This window comes from Doryrhamphus excisus, linkage group LG6, assembly GCF_037039965.1.
Source record: "Doryrhamphus excisus strain RoL-2023G ecotype Guam linkage group LG6, RoL_Dexc_Guam_v1.1, whole genome shotgun sequence".
In the NCBI taxonomy this organism is placed as follows: Eukaryota; Metazoa; Chordata; class Actinopteri; order Syngnathiformes; family Syngnathidae; genus Doryrhamphus; species Doryrhamphus excisus.
This window is the reverse complement of record NC_136362.1, coordinates 16,172,074-16,191,534: the sequence shown is the minus strand read 5'-3', so window position 1 is coordinate 16,191,534 and position 19,461 is coordinate 16,172,074. Positions and strand designations below refer to the sequence as shown.

At 40.9% G+C, this 19,461-nt stretch overlaps 1 protein-coding gene across 3 annotated transcripts in view; it reads left to right on the top strand.

Annotated features, from left to right (window-relative positions):
- Nucleotides 1-2,773: 2,773 nt before the first annotated feature.
- Nucleotides 2,774-19,461, top strand: part of LOC131125180 (A-type potassium channel modulatory protein DPP6-like) — a 73,719-nt gene continuing 57,031 nt past the window's right edge. Inside the window, exons 1-2 of one of the 3 annotated variants that reach the window (XM_058066457.2) lie at nucleotides 2,774-2,898; nucleotides 3,396-3,510. In XM_058066457.2, the coding sequence (XP_057922440.2) occupies nucleotides 3,454-3,510 (57 nt within the window). In that variant the 5' untranslated portion in view covers nucleotides 2,774-2,898; nucleotides 3,396-3,453. Of the gene's footprint in view, nucleotides 2,899-2,945; nucleotides 3,291-3,395; nucleotides 3,511-18,131; nucleotides 18,638-19,461 lie in introns of those variants that run through there. The other 2 variants (XM_058066456.2, XM_058066455.2) reach the window with 2 other exon arrangements.

Here is a 19,461-nt window from a genome sequence, read left to right as displayed (position 1 = left end):
GATGGTGGCGAATGGAAAGCGAGAGTGCTTTCAGAATGCTTACTCTTGGGTCATGCACACATTTTTGTATTTTCATTTTCCCTCGTGCATTGTTTTGGAACCTGGAATGCACAAACACACTAAAAAAACAGCAAGCAGTACATCGGTAGCCAAATGTAAAGAACTGTTTGGATGCCAGTGTGGACTTTTTCTGAAACCGTACTATAGTTTTGCTGTTTCATCTGCATTGAGTGGGTGGAGTGTGAATTGTGCTGTATTGTCATGTTTTGCCAACAAAGTCCAAAAGGAAGGCATCAAACCTAAATATTGTGTTCTTTCTCTAAAAAACGTAAAAAACAATATTGCATACAGCAGCCTCCTTTATGAACAGAATCATTACCGGCAATAGAATGCAGAATTATGCCTTTACAAACACAGTAACACTCTGTTTTGATGATAAAACAACAATTTTCTTATATGGACGTAATGTAAATGGGTCAAAATGTGGCCACCCTTAAAGCAGCGCACAAATTTATGGAAAATTTTGATTTTTCTACATGAATTTTATGACATCGCCATCACCAGCGTGGTGCGTCCCATGAGCCAACTTATGGTTGTTTTTTGTTGTGGAAGAAAGTAGTTCCCCTAGTTGCTGCCGTCTCTTTAAAAGAGTCATACATTGTCAATCTTTGTGTATGTATTCCACAATGTTTACAAACACAGATGCTAACTGTCCCGCGTCGCATTGGTCTTTATCATCACATTACACATTTATTGTAATTGAAAAAAAAAAACATAAATAAATATGCAAGGAATACGTACCGCTTCAATACTCACATCTTTGAGTTGAGAAGTGTCACTCTCAGCGTCATCTTTGGAACTACTTCACTCTCAGGGGTGTTGTTGTCAAGAGTGTCTGGCTGTTATGACTGTGAAAAAGGTTGACGCCTTCGGTAGTTTGGATTTGAAAAAAAAATGTTGTTTTCCTCTCAGCTTCTCCTCTTCTCTGATTCACTTGGGTAACTTTGCTTTTTTTTCCTAACCGTGCCAACAAGTTTGTTTAGTAGTAGTCCATTGCATGAGAAGGAAAATGGGCACGGTCAAAATGATATATTATGCATTTTGATGTAGTTTTAAGCATGTGAATAAAGACTGAAACAGCAATATGTACTATAAGTCAAATAAAAACAGTTTCTATGAGACCTTTGAGGGCCCCTGGCAATTTTAAAGGGAACTGCACTTTTTGCCCATCATTCCCAATCCTTATGTGAAAGATAAACATATATTTATTTCCCTTTTCAGTGCATTCTAGTGTGAGAAAACTAGTTAATAGGTGCTAGCTAACAATGGACGTCATGGGAAATATGTATTTTGACGCTAAAGCCCTCACGAAAAACTCTTTAAAAAATTGCCAACAATGTTCCATTTACATAACGGACTATGTTAACCAAGGTACAGTGATATTGTTATTGTAGCAGCCAACATGAAAAACTATATTTATCTGACAGATTAAGACGATGCCTCAGCATCACTCGCAGATGGAAGCGTGGATACCTATAGCTCTCAATTTTGCTACAAAGACTCAACAAGAACTGGAGCACATGTCTTGTGCTGGAAGACACAGCCATCCCAATGAGAGCAGACATTGTAAGTGTTGTGATGTTTTAAATCATCAAAATACGGCAAGATATTACAAATGATTACATGTTATCATCAACATACTTGTTCAAGGGGGTTTGCTACGTCGTTGTTACATAATTGCATAGTAAATGCCTATTGTTGTCGTTTCTGTGCAGTACATGTATGTACATGGTCTCTCAGGCCTCCCTAGCGGGGGCCCCCCTATAGGCCGGGGCCCCAGGCAAATGCCTGGTTTGCCTGCTGGCTCACTACGCCTCTGTGTATACGTACATGAAATACACAGAAAGCAGAAGAAACGAAGAAACGACTGCCTCTCCTCCTTTTCTCTAACCAGAAGCAGCAGTTACACAAAATACTCCCTGCTCACTGTTAGCATCTGCTGTGCTTGATTTCTTTGCGACCTGTGGCTCCACTAAGTCCACATATTTACTGTCGAGTTCCGGCTTGAGAGCTTTACGGTTCGACCCCAGGATGCAGAGATGAGGACCAAATTGCAGGTAAAAATGTATTTATTGTTGCTATGCAGCAGAACGACGCACTAGCATGTCCAACAGAAAAAAACGACAATGACCCAACAAAGAGCGCGCTTCAGCTTTCTTCAGCTTCAGCTTTTAACTCCAGTGTTTCCTCAGGGGGGTCCTCCACACTGGGGGCTGTGTCGGGTCTGCTGAGGGGGTGCCATCCTTGAGTCCCTTCGACTCGGCCGGCTGGGGGTTCCTCCCTTTAATGTGGGGGTCCGCCTGTCTGTCGGAGTCGGGGGGCTCGGGTGCTAGTCCTCCGATGGCAGGGCCTGCAGCTCCTCCCAGTGTGGACGGCCCCAAAGGTGGCGTTTCCTTGTTCCTCAGTGCCATGCCATGTCTCCCTACTGTGTGTGATTGTGCGTGCGTGTGTGTGTGTGTGTGGGTCTAGTATGGAGGGTGGGAAGGAGGGGCTTTCTTTTGTTTCTTTGTTTTTTCCTTTTAATTGTGGAAATTGTTTTAATTCTGTAAAGCACTTTGTGTTGCATGTCTTTGCAGGAAAAGTGCTGTACAAATAAAGTTGATTTGATTTTGATTTGACCTGAACTAAATAGGCAACACAAATAATGGGAAACAGGTGCGGCAGATAATGGAACGCAACTGAAAACAGAACAGCGCCACACAGGAAGTTAATACAAAATAAGGGCATGAACTAGGAACCGAGGAAAAGAGGAAAACTAAGAGCTGTCACGAGGGGGTGAAACCCAATCGTGACATTTACAGTCCGTGCAATTCAACCCCCTGCTCGTTACGTCCACGGGCATGAATAATAACGTTACACGGTTTAATCAACGTAAAGTTTGAGAAAAGCTCACCACCAATATGCTAAAGAATTCAAACTCAGTAGCGCGATGATTACTGTGGTTCCTTCTGACTCGTGGGAGCACGCGCTCACGTGCAATTTGCTGATAAAGCTCCGCTCGTTTAGCAATTTAGCATATTCTATTTCTGGTGCTAACACAAAACCACCACTGGTGTGGATAAGATATATACTCATTATTTAAAACTTGAAAGCTCCGAAGCACAATTCTGACTGGTTGTCATTTATTTTGATGAAACTTCGAGCAGGAAGCCGGTTATGCAAAAAAAAGAGGTTGCAGCAAGGCTTTTATTTATTTTTTAACCATTTCTCCAAGGCAGCAAGTGGCACGTGTGAGTTTCATTTCATGTAATCCCATTGCCGCAATAGCTGCGTGCATCGGAAAACGCGCATATTGATGTTTGTAAAGGTTAGTGCATGCGTACTGTGCGTTTCAGACAGTGAAGGTTGGTGAGAAGTTGGCTTCAGTTCTTCTGTTGCGGACTAGACGGCAACATGAACTCATCGGCAGGTGCGGGGAACTACCGTAGGGCTTCCACCACAGGGGACAAGGTAATGATATTCATGTTCTTCTTCAATGTTCACTGACGTGCAAGGATACATTCATGAGCATCGCTGCTCATGCCTTTATGTATGAAAGCAGACAGTGTCCATGTGTTTAGGACACTTACATTGATTTCACTATAGCAGCTGGTTTTGCGGATTACTGTTTCATATGAATAGTTTTAATAACATCGAGGACTTTAGGGTTAATACATTACAGCATATCATAGCAATCCTCAGACAGAAGCAAATATTCGCTTCTGGAGGGGTTTCGAGCAGTGCTTTGGGATGGCATTGGAGGAATATGACTGGATGTTAGTCTTTTTTGATACATTATGCCAGTGGTGTCCAAAATGTGGCACAGGGGCCATTTGTGAAATAACCCAAGTGGTACACTGCATGGAGTCATGGCATGTCTGACATAATAATAATAATAATAATAATAATACATTTTATTTGTATAGCGCTTTTCAGAGTACTCAAAGACGCTTTACAGTAGAGAAAAAAAGAAATAAAAATAGAGTTGAGTAAAAACAGAGTAAACGATGCATTAAAATACAATATCCATACATTAATTCAGAGCTAAAACAAGGCTAAAAGTGCGGGGGGGCAGCAGTCAGGTTGTTTTGAGTTTTTTGAAGGTGCGAATGACAAAAGTTCTCCTCCCCTTCTGTGTGGAAGTGGTAAGGTTTTTTTTTCCATACTCCGGTCAAACCCTTTCTTAAATTTGCAAAATTGGCTGCCTCTCTTTTATACCTACGCATAAGAGTGTGACTATATGAGTGTGATTTAATTTTATTTCGAACACTTTCTTTGTCCCCAAGGAGCAATTTAAAAGACACAAAAAGTACCACACAGAAAAAAACAGGACAAGAGCAGATACAACATCAGACAATAAAAAGATGGAAATTTTGCAATCTAAAAATTAAAAAATTCAATTAAATTGAATGAAAATAAACATTATTTCATCTCCACAGGGTGTTAATAGTGTTAACGTGTTTACAAAGTCATAAACAGGATGCTCTAACAGGACTTCCAGGGAAGTGAGAGAGCACTCGGTGAAACGTGTCTCAGCATTTCCCGCTGCTGAGAAAGGCTGGTCATCTCGTCTGATGAATTATTTTATTTTTCAGGTCATTAGCTTAGCCTGACTGTCATGCACATATGGGCAAGTGTTCAGTGCTTCGGCTTTGTTATCTGTCGTTTGACTGATGATCACACTGTAAACCTTGCAAGCTCTCCATACTCCGTCGAGTGTTTATTCTTCAAATACCATATTAAAATAAGCTTATTTAAGTACAACCCCTGTAAGATTATTTTTCACGGCGTATGTTGGCAGTTCAGTTCCACACACCAACATTGCGCACTACCTCCTTAGTGTTTAACTGAATGGATGTCTTTCTCACCCATGTAAAAATATCTGCTATTTATTCATCCTTTTCATGTAGTCATGCCCCAGCAATAACACTCCCTCAATGCCATTTCTAAGAAGAACTAACTTGAAAGATCTACAGTTAACTTGAATTACATAGACCGACACGTCAATTCTTGGGTTCAATAAAGGGAGGGGAAAAAATGATGTTGGCGCGTGAATCATTTTTCTTTGTGGCACTAAGAAATGGTGAATGTTAAATCATCACAAGTCTGTCTTGCCTCCAGAGGGCCCGTCAGCCTGGAGGTCTGTATAAAATGTAGGATAGTTGTTGTTTTGGAATTTTTAGGCATCCCACTTGTAACTATTATACATTAGCACAACCATGTCCTTACTGTACATACTTGTCAGATGTTTGATGTGACACTTGGACCTTTTTATTGGATTCCTGTTTAGATGCACTCATGCATTGTGTTAGTTTGCCCCCTGCTGGAGGCTTAAAAAACAAAGTGATTAGTCAACTGTAAACTGTTCCTCTGCTACTTGTCCTTAATTCGGCAATGTTTCTTTTACCATACCTGGATTACTGAGTTTTAAGTAATCGAATACAAAATTGGAGCTGTGGTTATCACAGCCTCTCGTCCTTCTCTGGGGACAAAAATATTGTCATTTGAGAGCCTGAAAGTGTGCAAGGCTGTTCGCTGTTTTACAGGATTTGTTGCATTTATAAGCTGCTGCTGCCTCTGCTGTGATGGCACCTTTCTTGATGTGTTGCTGTGGAAAAATGTTGTTCATATTGAATGTTACGCCAGTGGATACATCCCTCCTATCATCTAAATGTGCACTTGGTAGAAACCAGGCTGTGGGTGTATGCATTTACTGATATTCTGTGCTATTACACTACTCAGGCACATCAGCAGAACCACCACCGAGGTAAATGCATCTGGAAATCAAATGTTATTCTAGGCCATTTAATTTACTGATAGAAATTTTGATTCACAATACAGGCAATACTGTATATAGTGGTGTGGAAAAAGTGTCCTGATTTCTTATTTTTGCATGTTTGTCACACTTGAATGTTTCAGATGATCAACCAAATGTCAATATTAGTCAATGACAAATACAAGTGAACACAAACTGTTTCTTCCATAAATAAAACATAAATTAAGTGAGATCTAGCTGGATCTATCTGTCTGGAAGAGGCAATAAAGCCATTTGTAAACCTTTGTGACTACAGCGAACCACAGTGACACCAATTATCCAAAAATGGTGACAAAATGCAACAGTAGTGAACCTTCCCAAGTTGGTAAACAAAATGACCCCAAGAGTGCAGCGACAACTCATCCAAGAGGTCACAAAAGACCCCACAACAACATCCACAACAAAGAACTGGTGGCCTCAGTTAAGGTTAGTGTTAACGACTCCACTATGAGAAAGACACTGGGAAAAATGGTTTGTATGGCAGAATTCCAAGATGAAAACCACTGAACATTATGGTTTGTCTCAATTTTGCCAGAAAATGTTTTGGTGATCCCCAAGACCTTTGGGAAAATACTCTTTACTTTAAAAAAAAATAACTTTTTGGAAGGAGCATGTCGCAAAAGTAGCGCCGCATTTCAAAAAAAGAACATCATACCAACAGTAAAATATGGTGGTGGTAGTGTAATGGTCTGGGGCTGTTTTGTTGCTTCAGGACCTGAAATATTTCCTGTGATGCATGGACAATCATGAGCAATGCATGAACAAATCATTTAAATGTCAGTCGAATCTGGACAAAATCAGATTCGACGATGAAACGCCCTAGTCAAACACAGACCTAACTATTATTATTGTGAAATGTTTTGCTGTTAATACATTCACTTTCAATGAAAATGTGTGCACAAAATGGATGTCAAATAATCGATTAACCTAGAGCTCCAGGGTAATCTGCCACTTTGGCCCTAACCTCCCACCCAAAACGCTCACTCGGTTCACACGCTCGTTACAACAGACACCAAATGTTAACAACCCTGCATTGCATAATTTTGGGGAGTTTTAGGCAGTAACCCGCGTGCGATGTGATCATACACATAACCTGTGTTTGGCCTGCTTGGAAGTGTGTGTCAGGGGTTGAATATTAAGGTGAAGTAGAACTGAACAGAAGAACTTTCACTGACACAATTTGTATGCGGCGAGGGGAGAAATGGAAGAAAAGTCTTTCAAATGCTTTCTGTATTCATCTGGCTAGCCATGTGTTTTTCACCATCGACCCATTGAATCACGCCTGCCTCAAATGTTTGTATTGCTGCTCGCCGCCGTCATTAGCGTTTGCAAAATGGCTTTCAATTTCCTGATGGGCACACACACACACACACACAATACGATCTCACGTTGATAGCATCTGTTTATTTTTTCCAACGCCTATACTTAGAGTGATAATACAGTTGCCCACAATAGCACATTGTTCAATGAAATGAAATTTGCAGCGATATAGAGACAAAGCGAGGTGTGCCCACTAGCGAGGGACCACATCGCCATTCAATAGCAGTCATTTGTCACTGCTAACTGCCACGCTGAGGGCCGGGCTCTCCAAGGAGGCTTTGCTGTAGATGAGAAGCATGTTTCTTGTGTCTGCTGGCCACCCCCGAGCACCTCAAGCTCCTCATTGGGGATGCAGGCGCCGTAGCCGAGTTCCCTCCTGGGATGGGGGCTTCGAACATCGCTGCCACCTGTGACACATTACTGCCTGTGGATATTAAAGATAAAGACACATCATATGTCATTACTGCATTTATTCTGGCACTCCCTGCTTATTCTTATTATTATGACAAACAGTGTCTTGGTTCCTCATGCATGCTTTGGTGAGCCATCTCGAGCTCAAATAGGAGCCTGTTAGATGTCTGAGGTGCATCACAAGTGCAACAGTGGAACTTTGGCCTCCTCAGGGAGATGTGCTGGTGGAGACTGCTCGTGCCATTTAGCCCAGGATGTGCAGTGTGGTCCGAATGGCAAGTTCACAGCTGCAAGAAGGACACGCAAAGGTTTTAAACAGCATTCGGGTCGGAGTGGGGCCCAGAAAGTTGTACACACGTCTGTACAAGCCTTTTTGTAAAGAGTTTGCTGTTCAGGGTCACAGGTGGGCTGAAGGCTATCCCATGTTATGTCAACCCCAGGACATGTAGAGATGAATAATCATTCGCACTCCTATTCATACCTCTGTAACTGTATTGTATAGATTTATTTATGTATTTTACTCTTGAGGTGTATCTGCTCAATAATGCTCAATGATTTGCTTTCATTTTAAAGGACAAAAATAAGCATCGCCATTAATTTAATTTTATTTTTTTGCTCATTCCATTGCTTGTTTCAAAACAATCTGTGCTTGGAGTGGGCGGGGCATAAACCAAACCTGGGTGTGGTTTAATGGGCATGGCTTAAAGCTGCACTGTATTTTAAATATATATACGTATATATGTATGTATATGTGTATATATATGTATATATGTGTGTGTGTGTGTGTATATATATATATATATATATATATATATATATATACACACACACATATGTGTGTGTGTTTAAGGTCATTGATTGTTGATTGTTAGTGGGTGGGTAGTGCTGGAGTGTAAACATGATTTTTAATATATATATATATATATATATATATATATATATATATATATATGTATGTATATACCCACTAACCTCAATGACCTTAAACATTGAATACCTGTCATAACAGGGACCAGCTCAATAGATCGTAATATGGTGATATGCGTGAATCGCATTGATGTTTCCTGTGCTGCGGGTGGTGGCCACATTGAACACTTGTGTAACAGGACATGAAGCTTGATTGTGAGTATAATAATTGTGACTTGGCTGGAATTTTCAATTTTTTTCCCTTACTAACTTATTACATCATTCCTTTTGACTAACATTGTATACAATCTGATAGCCAGAAAGGACTTGCTTTGGACACTTAAGCTGCAGAAGTCTGTTGTGTGGCTTTCTTTCAAACTGTCCAGGGTGCTGCAAAGTTCATGCTTCACATAAGGATTGTGAATGATGGGCAAAATTGAAAGAAGTGCAGTTCCACTTTAAGCTTTGATACAAAACAATATCTGCAATGAGTCTATTTTGATGATAATATAGATTATTATCTCGATATCAGTCTACAAAGCAAACATTTACTCACATTCTGCACAATCAGCAGCAATTGACAAATGGAGGAAATTAAAACATGAAGGAGCAGAGCGGTGTTGTACAGGAAAGTAAATAAGTAGCGCAATTCAAGCCTCATTGTGCATCATTAATTTCCCATCAGTGTGATAAAACACCACGACATCTGCTTTGCATGTGCTACATGGCCACAGTGACCTTTTTGCACAAAATACATTCACTATCGGTGAACAAAGCTCATCATCATGGAAGTACACAGTATGTCACAGTGGTAAATTGTGACAAAAATGTATGCGGGAGTCCAGCATTCCGAGGTTTGTTTAAAGTCCCGTGGGGAAATGTCACAGCACAAAATCAGCTTGTTAACAGCAGACTGCAGCTACAAGCGCCACATCTCGTTTAGCGCAAATGGCTTTATTATTCAAGCCTTCAGTCGCTAAAAGCCATTACTCTTTGTGCTAGAACCTCATCTCCAGTGTTGCACATACAAATATGAACTTTGTCACCTCTTTATCCATGATATACGATGACATGCCTTGACAAGCACCGCTTATATGCAATAAAGACAGTTGCTCTTAAATTTTACAGCAACTTTAATAGTCTTGTTTTATCGGCAAGGCGTATATTTTAAAAGTACAGCTGTCGTGGTAGGGCTTTACACAAATCAACGTGGAAAATATGAGCTCAAGCCCAGAAGCCATTAAGGATGAACTACAGCGTCTACAGGTGGAGGAATGGAATAGGTTCTTGAATCACACTCGCTCAGTATCATTTAAATATAATTATTAATATGATTATTTATGGAGGGCTAGCCATGATGTAGCCAGGAACAATTTTACATGTTTACATTAGTGACGACTACTCATTGACTACAAAGGAAACTGATCGTTATTCTCATGTTAATTGATGCCCAAGTTTCAGAATGTTTCAGAATGAGGTTTGCACATTTGGAAGTGAGTCCTGAAAAACGTTTGGGATGGCTATGAACGCTCGGTTTCAGAGATGTTTTCACAGTCAGCCAGGCTTCCTTATATGGGCATGCCTGGGTATAAGCTGTGTGTCTCTGTTTTGTCAAAGATTTCACTGTGGTAGCACAGAACAATGTCTTTCAGCAAATATTTGAGGTAAACCCAAACCTAACTTTTTTAAAGTGGCAAACATCAGGCAGACGTGTTTGGAATTGCAGATTCCAAATGAAGAGAAAAATATGAGACTGTTTGGTGCTTGTAAGTAAGTAACCAAATGGTTACCATTTGTAACCATTTTATCAGCGTCCAAACCGTGTTTCTTTTGTAAGTAAGTGGTTGTCTGAGTAGCATTATAGAATGTGCATACAGGAAGAGGGGTGCAAATCACAAGCTCACTGATGTCTGGAGTTGCTAATAGCCTTTTTCCACCACTGTCAGGGGTCTACCCGAGTTTTTTTAAACACATATGGTCCCGCAAAAAAATGTGCAATGACCACATTTCTTCTACCGATGTTATAGAAAGCCTATGTTACCACTTTCTGAGTTCAAACCAGTAGCTCTAACCAGTAGCTCATTAGCTACCAGTGGCTGCTAACCACTTTTCAAGTAGCTCCCCAAAGGTTTTTTTTTCATTAATTATCAACTCCAATGCCGACAAAATTTGAAAGTGGGGTTCGGCATTAATCTGGAAGTCCGCTTGGAATTGTGACCAATCACAGCGGAGTGTGCATGCCCACTGGCGGGCCGTGGGTGGAATGAATTAAAACAGACCGTTAAAAAATACAGATGGAATAGGTGCAGATTCTGGAAGATCTAGCAGGCTTTCTGTGTGGGTTATTGCTTGTATAGCTGCTTTATAGGAGTCCACAACTCAATACAAAGTGCTGAATATGAGCCTAATAGGTCCCTTTTTAATGAATGACCATGTGGTCACGGAAAGCTGTCTTGTACCCGAAATAATGATTCAAATTTACACTTAACACTAACTTATAACGAGATTTCAAATATCTTGCTTGTTTCCAGTTAACGCCCCATCCTTTTTTACACCCCTTGCTATGATGCCACACATTCATGGGTAAAAAGAAAAGGCAACAGAATGCTGCATCTTCTTTTGTGTCTCTGAGGTGTGATCTCTGTGTAAACAGGGCTGCCGATTCCCACTTTATTTCACTCAATGTGATAAGTTCATGTCAAACTGTTACCATCTTAATGTGTGTGTGTGTTTTATGACGTTGGCATCACGGCGGTATAAATTTCACTCACAAATTGATCAAGTTCTTGGTCATTTGTGCACACACAGCACAAGCGCCCAAGACTTACATACACACTGCAAAACCAAAATGCCTTGCGAGCAATATTGGGTCCGAGATCAATGGCTGTTCAAAGCTCATATATCCACTTTTGGCCTGTAAACGTCTGTGTGTGTTCTACTCCAAGTCTTTAATTTACTTAAGATATTGAACAGTCCGGGCTGAGAAAAGTCTTGTTGAGAGAGTTTGAGCGTGAGGGAGGTGCACAACACAGTAGAGAGAATTGGCGTCTGAAGCATCCAAAGTGAGACGAGAACCCCTCCCTTACACTTCCACCCCACGTTCTATATCACGCCCCTGTGGAGGTATGTTCCCAGTCTTGCTGTGATTGATTCACCTAGTGAGGAAAGAGGGGGGAGGCGCCCTGAATTGGGGCCCTGAGGTCATCCCCTCCCTTGCTGTAGGTGAAAGTAGCTTCTCTGACTCCTCCTGCAACTACGCTAAAGTGTTGAGCACAGTGAAAGGGGAAAGACAAGCAGGGGCGCCATGTCCGTTCTCATTGCCACCCAGCTGATGATAGACACCAGCGCTGCGTCCAGACAGGTAAGGGCCCCCCGTTAAGCTTGCATTACACAGATTTAGGGAGGGGTGTGGGTCTTGGGGGGTTAGGGTATGTCTGCTGGCTGTGATGGATAGCAAACTGGACAGGCATGGAGCCAGATGGAAGCTGCAATTCTCAGACCAACATTTTCCCCTTTAGTTCCCTTTATGGCACCTCCAATGACTCGTCACATACGCTGCACAGCCGTTGCTTTTAAAGTCTTCAATTTCACTGGGATTTCAAATTACACTTTTTGAGTTTATTTTAAAGATTTTGACTGCTTGTTGGCACGCTTAGCTTTTGAATATTTATATTTTTTCTTCAGTGTTGAGGTGAGATTGATGAGCCGTGTTTGAATGCAAATGGACTGCAGGCAAGATTGATAATGGCTGCAAGGTCAGGCATTAGCCACATCTGTTTGTTTTTCTTTGCAAATATTGGGATTATAAAGGCAGATCATGTTTTTCTAACTACAGCTTCTCTCTTAAGAAATGTGCATGATTTTATAATTTTTTATTTAGCTTTAAGGATATGCCTTGACACCATAAGCCAGTGGTGTCCAATGTGCATCCCAGGGGCCATTGTGGCCCCCTGGCTTTTTTTTAGTATCATTCTAAAAATACTATTCAAGGAGAAAACGTACATTCTTTAAAAAGAACAAAAAGACATAATGCCTTCATTTTCAAATGGTACGTATATTCTTGAAAGTATGTAGAGGGAACAAGAATCCATCCATCCTCACGAGGGTCGCGGGGCTATGCTAGAGCCTACCCCAGCTGTCTTTGGATTGGAGGGACTGGTCGCCAGCCAATCACAGGGCACATATAGACAAAACAACCATTCACACTCACATTCATACCTATGGACAATTTGGAGTCACCAATTAACCTAGCATGTTTTTGGAATGTGGGAGGAAACCTAAGTACCCGGAGAAAACCCACACACGCACGGGGAGAACAAACTATAGCAAACTATACCCAAAGATGGCCGGAGTACCCGGAGATGCGGAGATGCGGAGATTCTCCTGACTGTGTGGCCAACATGCTAACCACCATGCGGCCATGCGAACAAGAATATAATAAATATTTTCCAGATGTTTTGCGAAAGACGCAAAGCAGTATGTATTGTATGATTTCCTACTAAATTCCCGGAACTCCAGGAACACCTGCTACTTCCAACAGTAAAAAAAAAAAATCACATAATTTAGGTTAATCCAAGACAAAAAAGATGTCTCCTATATACAGTAATTGTAAATAGATGGCAGTCAACCCGAATTTTCCACCAACAGATTTAGGACGGAGTATGACAGGAGTTTGTATTTTCACTTTTTCTGCCCTATTGTGTTGAAAGTAATGTCCTTTATGGAGTGCGGCAGCTGCATCTTATTTTCCTTGGTTCTGTGTAAAAGGCACAGGAATGCATGATCTTCTATGTTTAGTATGTGTACTATGTATGTGTTTATCTATATACCGAACTAGCTGCCTATTCTTGAAGTCCAACAAATTACACGTGCAACCTAAGAGAATTATTCATGTCTCATCGGGGATCAGAGTAAACGATCTCCAGTCCATTATATAACTGTCCATCTGATGACACCTCAAAAATGATTTATAATGCTCCCAATCCAGGCAATAGCAAATGTAATCACACACACATGCACACAGAGGCAGTCAGCAGGATGATAGCTCAAAATAAAGAAACATGTTTTTACGGTTGGCTTAGCATCATATGGAAGGAGATGTCCAATACCACATGGAAAATGGCTCAAAAATGCAATTACGGCTCTAACTAAATCCCAATATCAATTTCCTTATTCTGCAGAGTGATGTTCGGAGGAAATTAGATATTACTCTGCTCTCCAAACGTTTGATTGACTGATCTTGTTGTGTTTTTCTCCCATCCAATTAATTTGTGCCATTTGGCTTGTGTGGTGCAGACTGATGGAAACAAGTTGATGCGTTTACAAACACGTTTATGCAACCGTTATAAACGTTTGATGGGATTAATACTGCCTTTCATAACTTGACCACATTTTCCTACATATCATAAATCTGCAAATGAATGATCAGCATGCATGATGTGACAGAAACTAAAATTGAATGTAACAAGACCATTTTACCTTTTTGATGAATTTGACTTTGGTTCTGTATTGCAATAAGCAAAAGGGCACTTTGGCATTATTCCATGTCATCATTGAATTTTCACAGTTTTCATTACCAAGTGTTTCATAAAAATCTAAAAGTGAGAAAACATATTTTTATACATGAATTATCCCACTTCTGACACCTTTTGTTGGAGAACAGTGTTTCTCAAATAGCAGGGCAGGGTGTAACTGTCAAGGTCTGCATTAAAATGAAAGCCTCTCAGTGGGCATGAGAGGCTTTCATTTTAATGCAGACCTACCAACATGTACAAATTTATAGTACTCAGAATGCAATTTGCCTCTTGACTACGCTTGAGATGAATAATTTGTGACAAATGAAACACTGATGTGTAGTACCGTCATTGAACCTGAGTGTGTTGCATGTCTCTGTTTTTGATTAATTTTAAGTTATAGAGATTAATTATCAGTTGTAGCGATGGCTGGACTGTTGTCTAATAAATATAAATATATATTTGTCCGACCTTGGTGTGTGATGTAAGGTGATATATGCAGTGTCCAGTGAGGGGTGTTAAAGCAGCCAGGTTATTGACAATAGCTACCCAGCAGACTGTGAGAGATTGGAAAACATCTATCTGGGCAGCTTGGATGGATGTCAGGAGACTCAGATCTATTTCCCGAAGGGGCGTGCAAACATCAGGAAAGACATTTATGAAGTTGAGAAACAAATGATGACGAGAACCAATGTGAACCGATGTGAGAAAGGTGACATTCGGTGTAACCAAGTCATATGGTGAAATCTATTAACATGGACATGAGATGTTCTACATTTGATTGAATGTTCAAACTTTTGCAATCAATGTCACTTATTTGGCATAAATACAAATGATTCATAAGCCCTGCTATGAATAACTGAGCTGTCATTGTTTACAGTGGAATCTCTAAAGTTAAATTCTGATGAGGTTGTACTATTGAGAATCCATCCATTCATTTTCTCTACCGCTTGTCCTCATTTGGGGAAGACGTAGGCTGAAGCCTGAATCAGCTGACTTCAGGCGAGCGGTGAGGTACACCCTGGACTGGTGGTCAATTGTAGGGCACATATAAACAAACAAGCATTCACACTCATATTCACACTTATGGATAATTTAGTGATTTGTACCCACGATCTCCAGACTGTGCGGCCAACATGCTAACCACTTGTTCACCGTGCGGCTGCAGTTAAACATCCTAGTTTGCATTTTCTTTGGCTTTTTGTGTTTTTTCTGCTGTCACACCAGAAAGGTATCAGCTATGGAAAAGACAAAAACCATGAGGATAACCACAAAACCTGATTTGTTGACTGTTGGTTTATAATAATAAACCAGGAAGAACTAAAGAAGAAGAAATTGTCCTTCCAAGCACAAACATTATCCTGTGCATGTTTTTCACTTGTCATTGTAAGAACATAACGTACTATATAACCGTCCCTCGTTATTTTGCGGTTTCAAATTTTGCGGCCTTACTCTATCATGTTTTTAAAATATATATTCAGGAATAAATAATTATGTTTTGTGTTTGACTGTGCCTATTATTAGTCAAATCATATGCATAGTGAAGTCAATTGTATGTATCTTTTGCATAAATTAAGCATTTTCTAGTATAAATGGCAAAATTAAATCAAAGACATAGTATACAAGGCATTCAGAAGATGCATTCAAATACGCTGTGAATGATATGTAATATTCTACAGTAGTTACTAGGTGTCACTAATGCTACTGTAATGTTCAGTGAGAAATACACTCACACCAGACTTAATGGCAGGTTGTTATCTCCCAACAGGCACAATAATCTGTAATAAAACTCTCTACTCGGTTGCGGCTGTTCCCCACGGCAAGCTAAAACTCAACTCTAAACCTCCACCATCACTTCCTGTCGGCCCGTCACTCAGCTACTCTAAGCAACACATTTCTAGCAACATGCACGAGCACAAGTAAATTGGCTTATTTACTCTTTCTAGGTCTACTATGTTGGGTATTTTGGGCAATTAACTGCAATAAACGAGGGATAATTGTATTGTGTTGTGTATTGTATTGTGTACAATGTTACCTATAATGGCAACAGTTTGACTTGAGAATGGATTATTTCTATACCGCGTATTTCCTGTGGTAAAAAAATGGTACAAATTCTACAAATTGGTAGAAGAACAAACGGATGTCGGCCCGTCACTCAGCTACTCTAAGCAACACATTTCTAGCAACATGCACGAGCACAAGTAAATTGGCTTATTTACTCTTTTTAGGTCTACTATGTTGGGTATGTTGGGCAATTAACTGCAATAAACAAGGGATAATTGTATTGTGTTGTGTATTGTATTGTGTACAATGTTACCTATAATGGCAACAGTTTGACTTGAGAATGGATTATTTCTATACCGCGTATTTCCTGTGGTAAAAAAATGGTACAAATTGGTAGAAGAACAAACGGATGTTGCTAATTCCTGCTGATGCAGCCAGCCATTTTGACTGCTCAATCGTAAATTGGAAATCTAACAGTGGGATTCAACAGCAACAGAAGGCCCGTAGCATGCACATTACAATATTGTCCCGCTGTGACAATGACCCAAGTCCCAACAAATATATCCTGTCCCTGGTGATGTGATAGATTCTGAAGGGTTGTTGGGGAAAATGGGAGAAATTTAAAGTCATATTCTTCCTTCAGCACAGAGCTGCTCTGTGAGCCATAAAATAATCTCCAATGGAGTGTATGAAGTAAATACACTTTTGGACTCCTGATGACTGAAGCTCCAAGACAAAGCATGGAAAAGTGCAGATGTTCAGGGAGGCAGAGATCATTTTACTAAACGCGAGTATTGAAATGTCTTTATAGTTTTGAGTAGTCAGCGTACAGCTTGAAAATAAGTCAATACGCAGCCGTTACTGTCTAAATATCTCACAGTGAACATTTCCAAATTGTCAATATTTAGCATGAACACCATTGTTTTTGTTTTAATCCTTTTGAGCATGGAAGAAATGGGATCCTCTTCCACTCCTCCACGATGACATCACTGTACTTTTCCACTTTCCTCCATTCCACTTGAGGATGCCAGGTCTGCAGGAGACATACTTGACCACTTCATCACCTTCACCTTGAGCTTTCTTAGCAAGACTCTTGTCCTTTTAGAGGTGTGTTTGTGCTCCTGTCATGTTGGCAAACTGTCATGCGGCATAACTTCCTGAGGGAGGGGATCATACTCTGCTTCAGAATGTCACGGTATTGGAATCCATGTTTCTCTTTTGTGAACTCGGCTCCCCAGTGTTTACAGCACTCATGTAACCACAGATATATACCACTAGTATGCTTGACTGAAGGCATATTACTCACTTGTGTTGCCAGTCGGTTTGATCCTGGCTCCCTCCATCCAGTCACTGTCGATGTGTCCCTGGGCAAGACACTTTAGCCACCCTACCTCCAGTGCTGCCCTCACCGGTGAATGCGAATGAATGTTTGGCGGTGGTTGGAGAGGCTGTAGCCGTAAATTTTTATTATTTTTTTATTTTTTATTATCATTTTTTAATGGGTTCACTTCATTGTGAAGCACTTTTGGTGCCTTGAAAAACAATCATCTAAAAAATGTAATCCATTATTATTATTATTATTATTATCTTCAGCTAATACATAAGGTAACACTGGTTGGCGAAATGCGCTCACTTTTGTGAGATACTGTACATTATACAATATCATAAACAAGTGATGCATTATTTTGGTAACATGTTTTTTTGGGGGGTGTAGCTTGCATCATACTGAGAGGTGTTTTATAACGTGTTGCACACCTCACATAAGCAACAAGATTCCTAAAATATTAGAAATAGCTGCTGGTATGAGCCAGACATACTGTTAAATCTGCAAATGCATAGTTTGATGACTTTTCTGGCGACATCTGGTGTACAGTGTGAGCCAACTTGTCGCCACAGAGAGGCACTCGGACTCCGGGATCATAATCTACCAAATAGTTCTGCGACAATTCCATGTAAATGACAGTAAACCGGTGTTAAGGTTTGTGCGTAAAGAGAAGCACTGCTGCATGGTTGCCGACCACTTCTAATGCAGAGTGCGTGTGCGCGTATAGCCTTCGCGTCCTTCTTTGCCTCCATGCGGAGGGTCAGTCCACGTTAACAGCCCTCCTCACACCTTTTTTTAGGCGTTGCCTCGTCACAAATCACCGGCCATTGTGAAAGAAGGAGATCGTTCGTGTGATGGCAAAGCGGGCGCCTCCGCCTCTTGTCTGCCGCTGAGGTTAGCGGCAGTGAGAGAGAGGAGGAGAGACAACGTGGTGTGCATGCAGAGGAGGACGCGCAGCACACGGACAAAGCTGAAGAGGACATCTGTGCCAATATTACACACATCGATCACTCCAGGCTGCCGGAATCATTGTACGCCGAGTCTCCCCAGAGCGCACCCCAAAAAAACCACAAGCAGGTGTCTCTTTCTTGAAGCTGTTCCGTGTGCTGACTGACCCCTACCATGGCTTCATTGTATCAGAGATTCACCGGCAAGATCAACACCACCAATTCGTTCCCGCAGCCACCTGAGGCCAGCCGCCTGCTCGGCACGCAGGTTGCGGACGAGGAGAGCAAGAACCCCCAGCTGGTGGATTCAAGGCTGCACGTCCAGTGCCGCAAGAAGAGCATGCGAGAAGATGAAGATGTAAGACTTCTTCTTCTTCTTCTTCTTTCAAATGATCCTTTATTAGCTGAATGCAATGCTCCACAAGTGGAGGCCACTATTGTTGCTTTTATCGTGAAAGTTGTTATATTCATAGCGTTTTAAGTGACAGTGCTTGAGCTGTAAGATAATAATGAAGCTGACGGCAAAGTAACATTTGCCTGCATGGATGTATGCTGAAGAGTACCAGATTGTGTTCTGGTGAGCTTTAATACACTGAAAGTCACAACCTGGATGTGTAGTATTTGGAATGAAATACTAAATACAGCAGCATTTCAGCAACTTATGGTAATTATTTGTTTTTTACATTCAAGCATTGGTTTGGAATTTATGGCTGTTTGGAGGCAGATAGAGTTATTGGACAAATTATGGCAAAAGTGGGAATAGTACCCTCAACCCACAGTTGAACCCAAGTGTATTGGAGTAGTAACCTTTTTTTCTTTTTATTGACAGTCAACCATATGGCTAGGCCTATCACGATAATGGACACATTGACTTAACAAACTATACAAAAAAACAAGTCGATAATTATGAGGTGTCTGTGACACACAGGCTGGATGACAAGAGGGTTCACTCTATATCTGTCAATGCGCATTGGTTCTATAAGTGGAATGAACGGAGAGAGAGGGCTCTCATCTCATTCAGCCTCTTTGTGGAGGCGTGGCTACTAGCTACTGTCGCTACTGGCGTAGCAGCAGTTAGCCAGATCCGTGAGCTCAAAGAGACAGCATAACATCAATGGCAATGCAAAAGCGATTTTAAGGTGAATGCCGCAGGCACAATGTGGGAATATTTTGGTTTTAAAC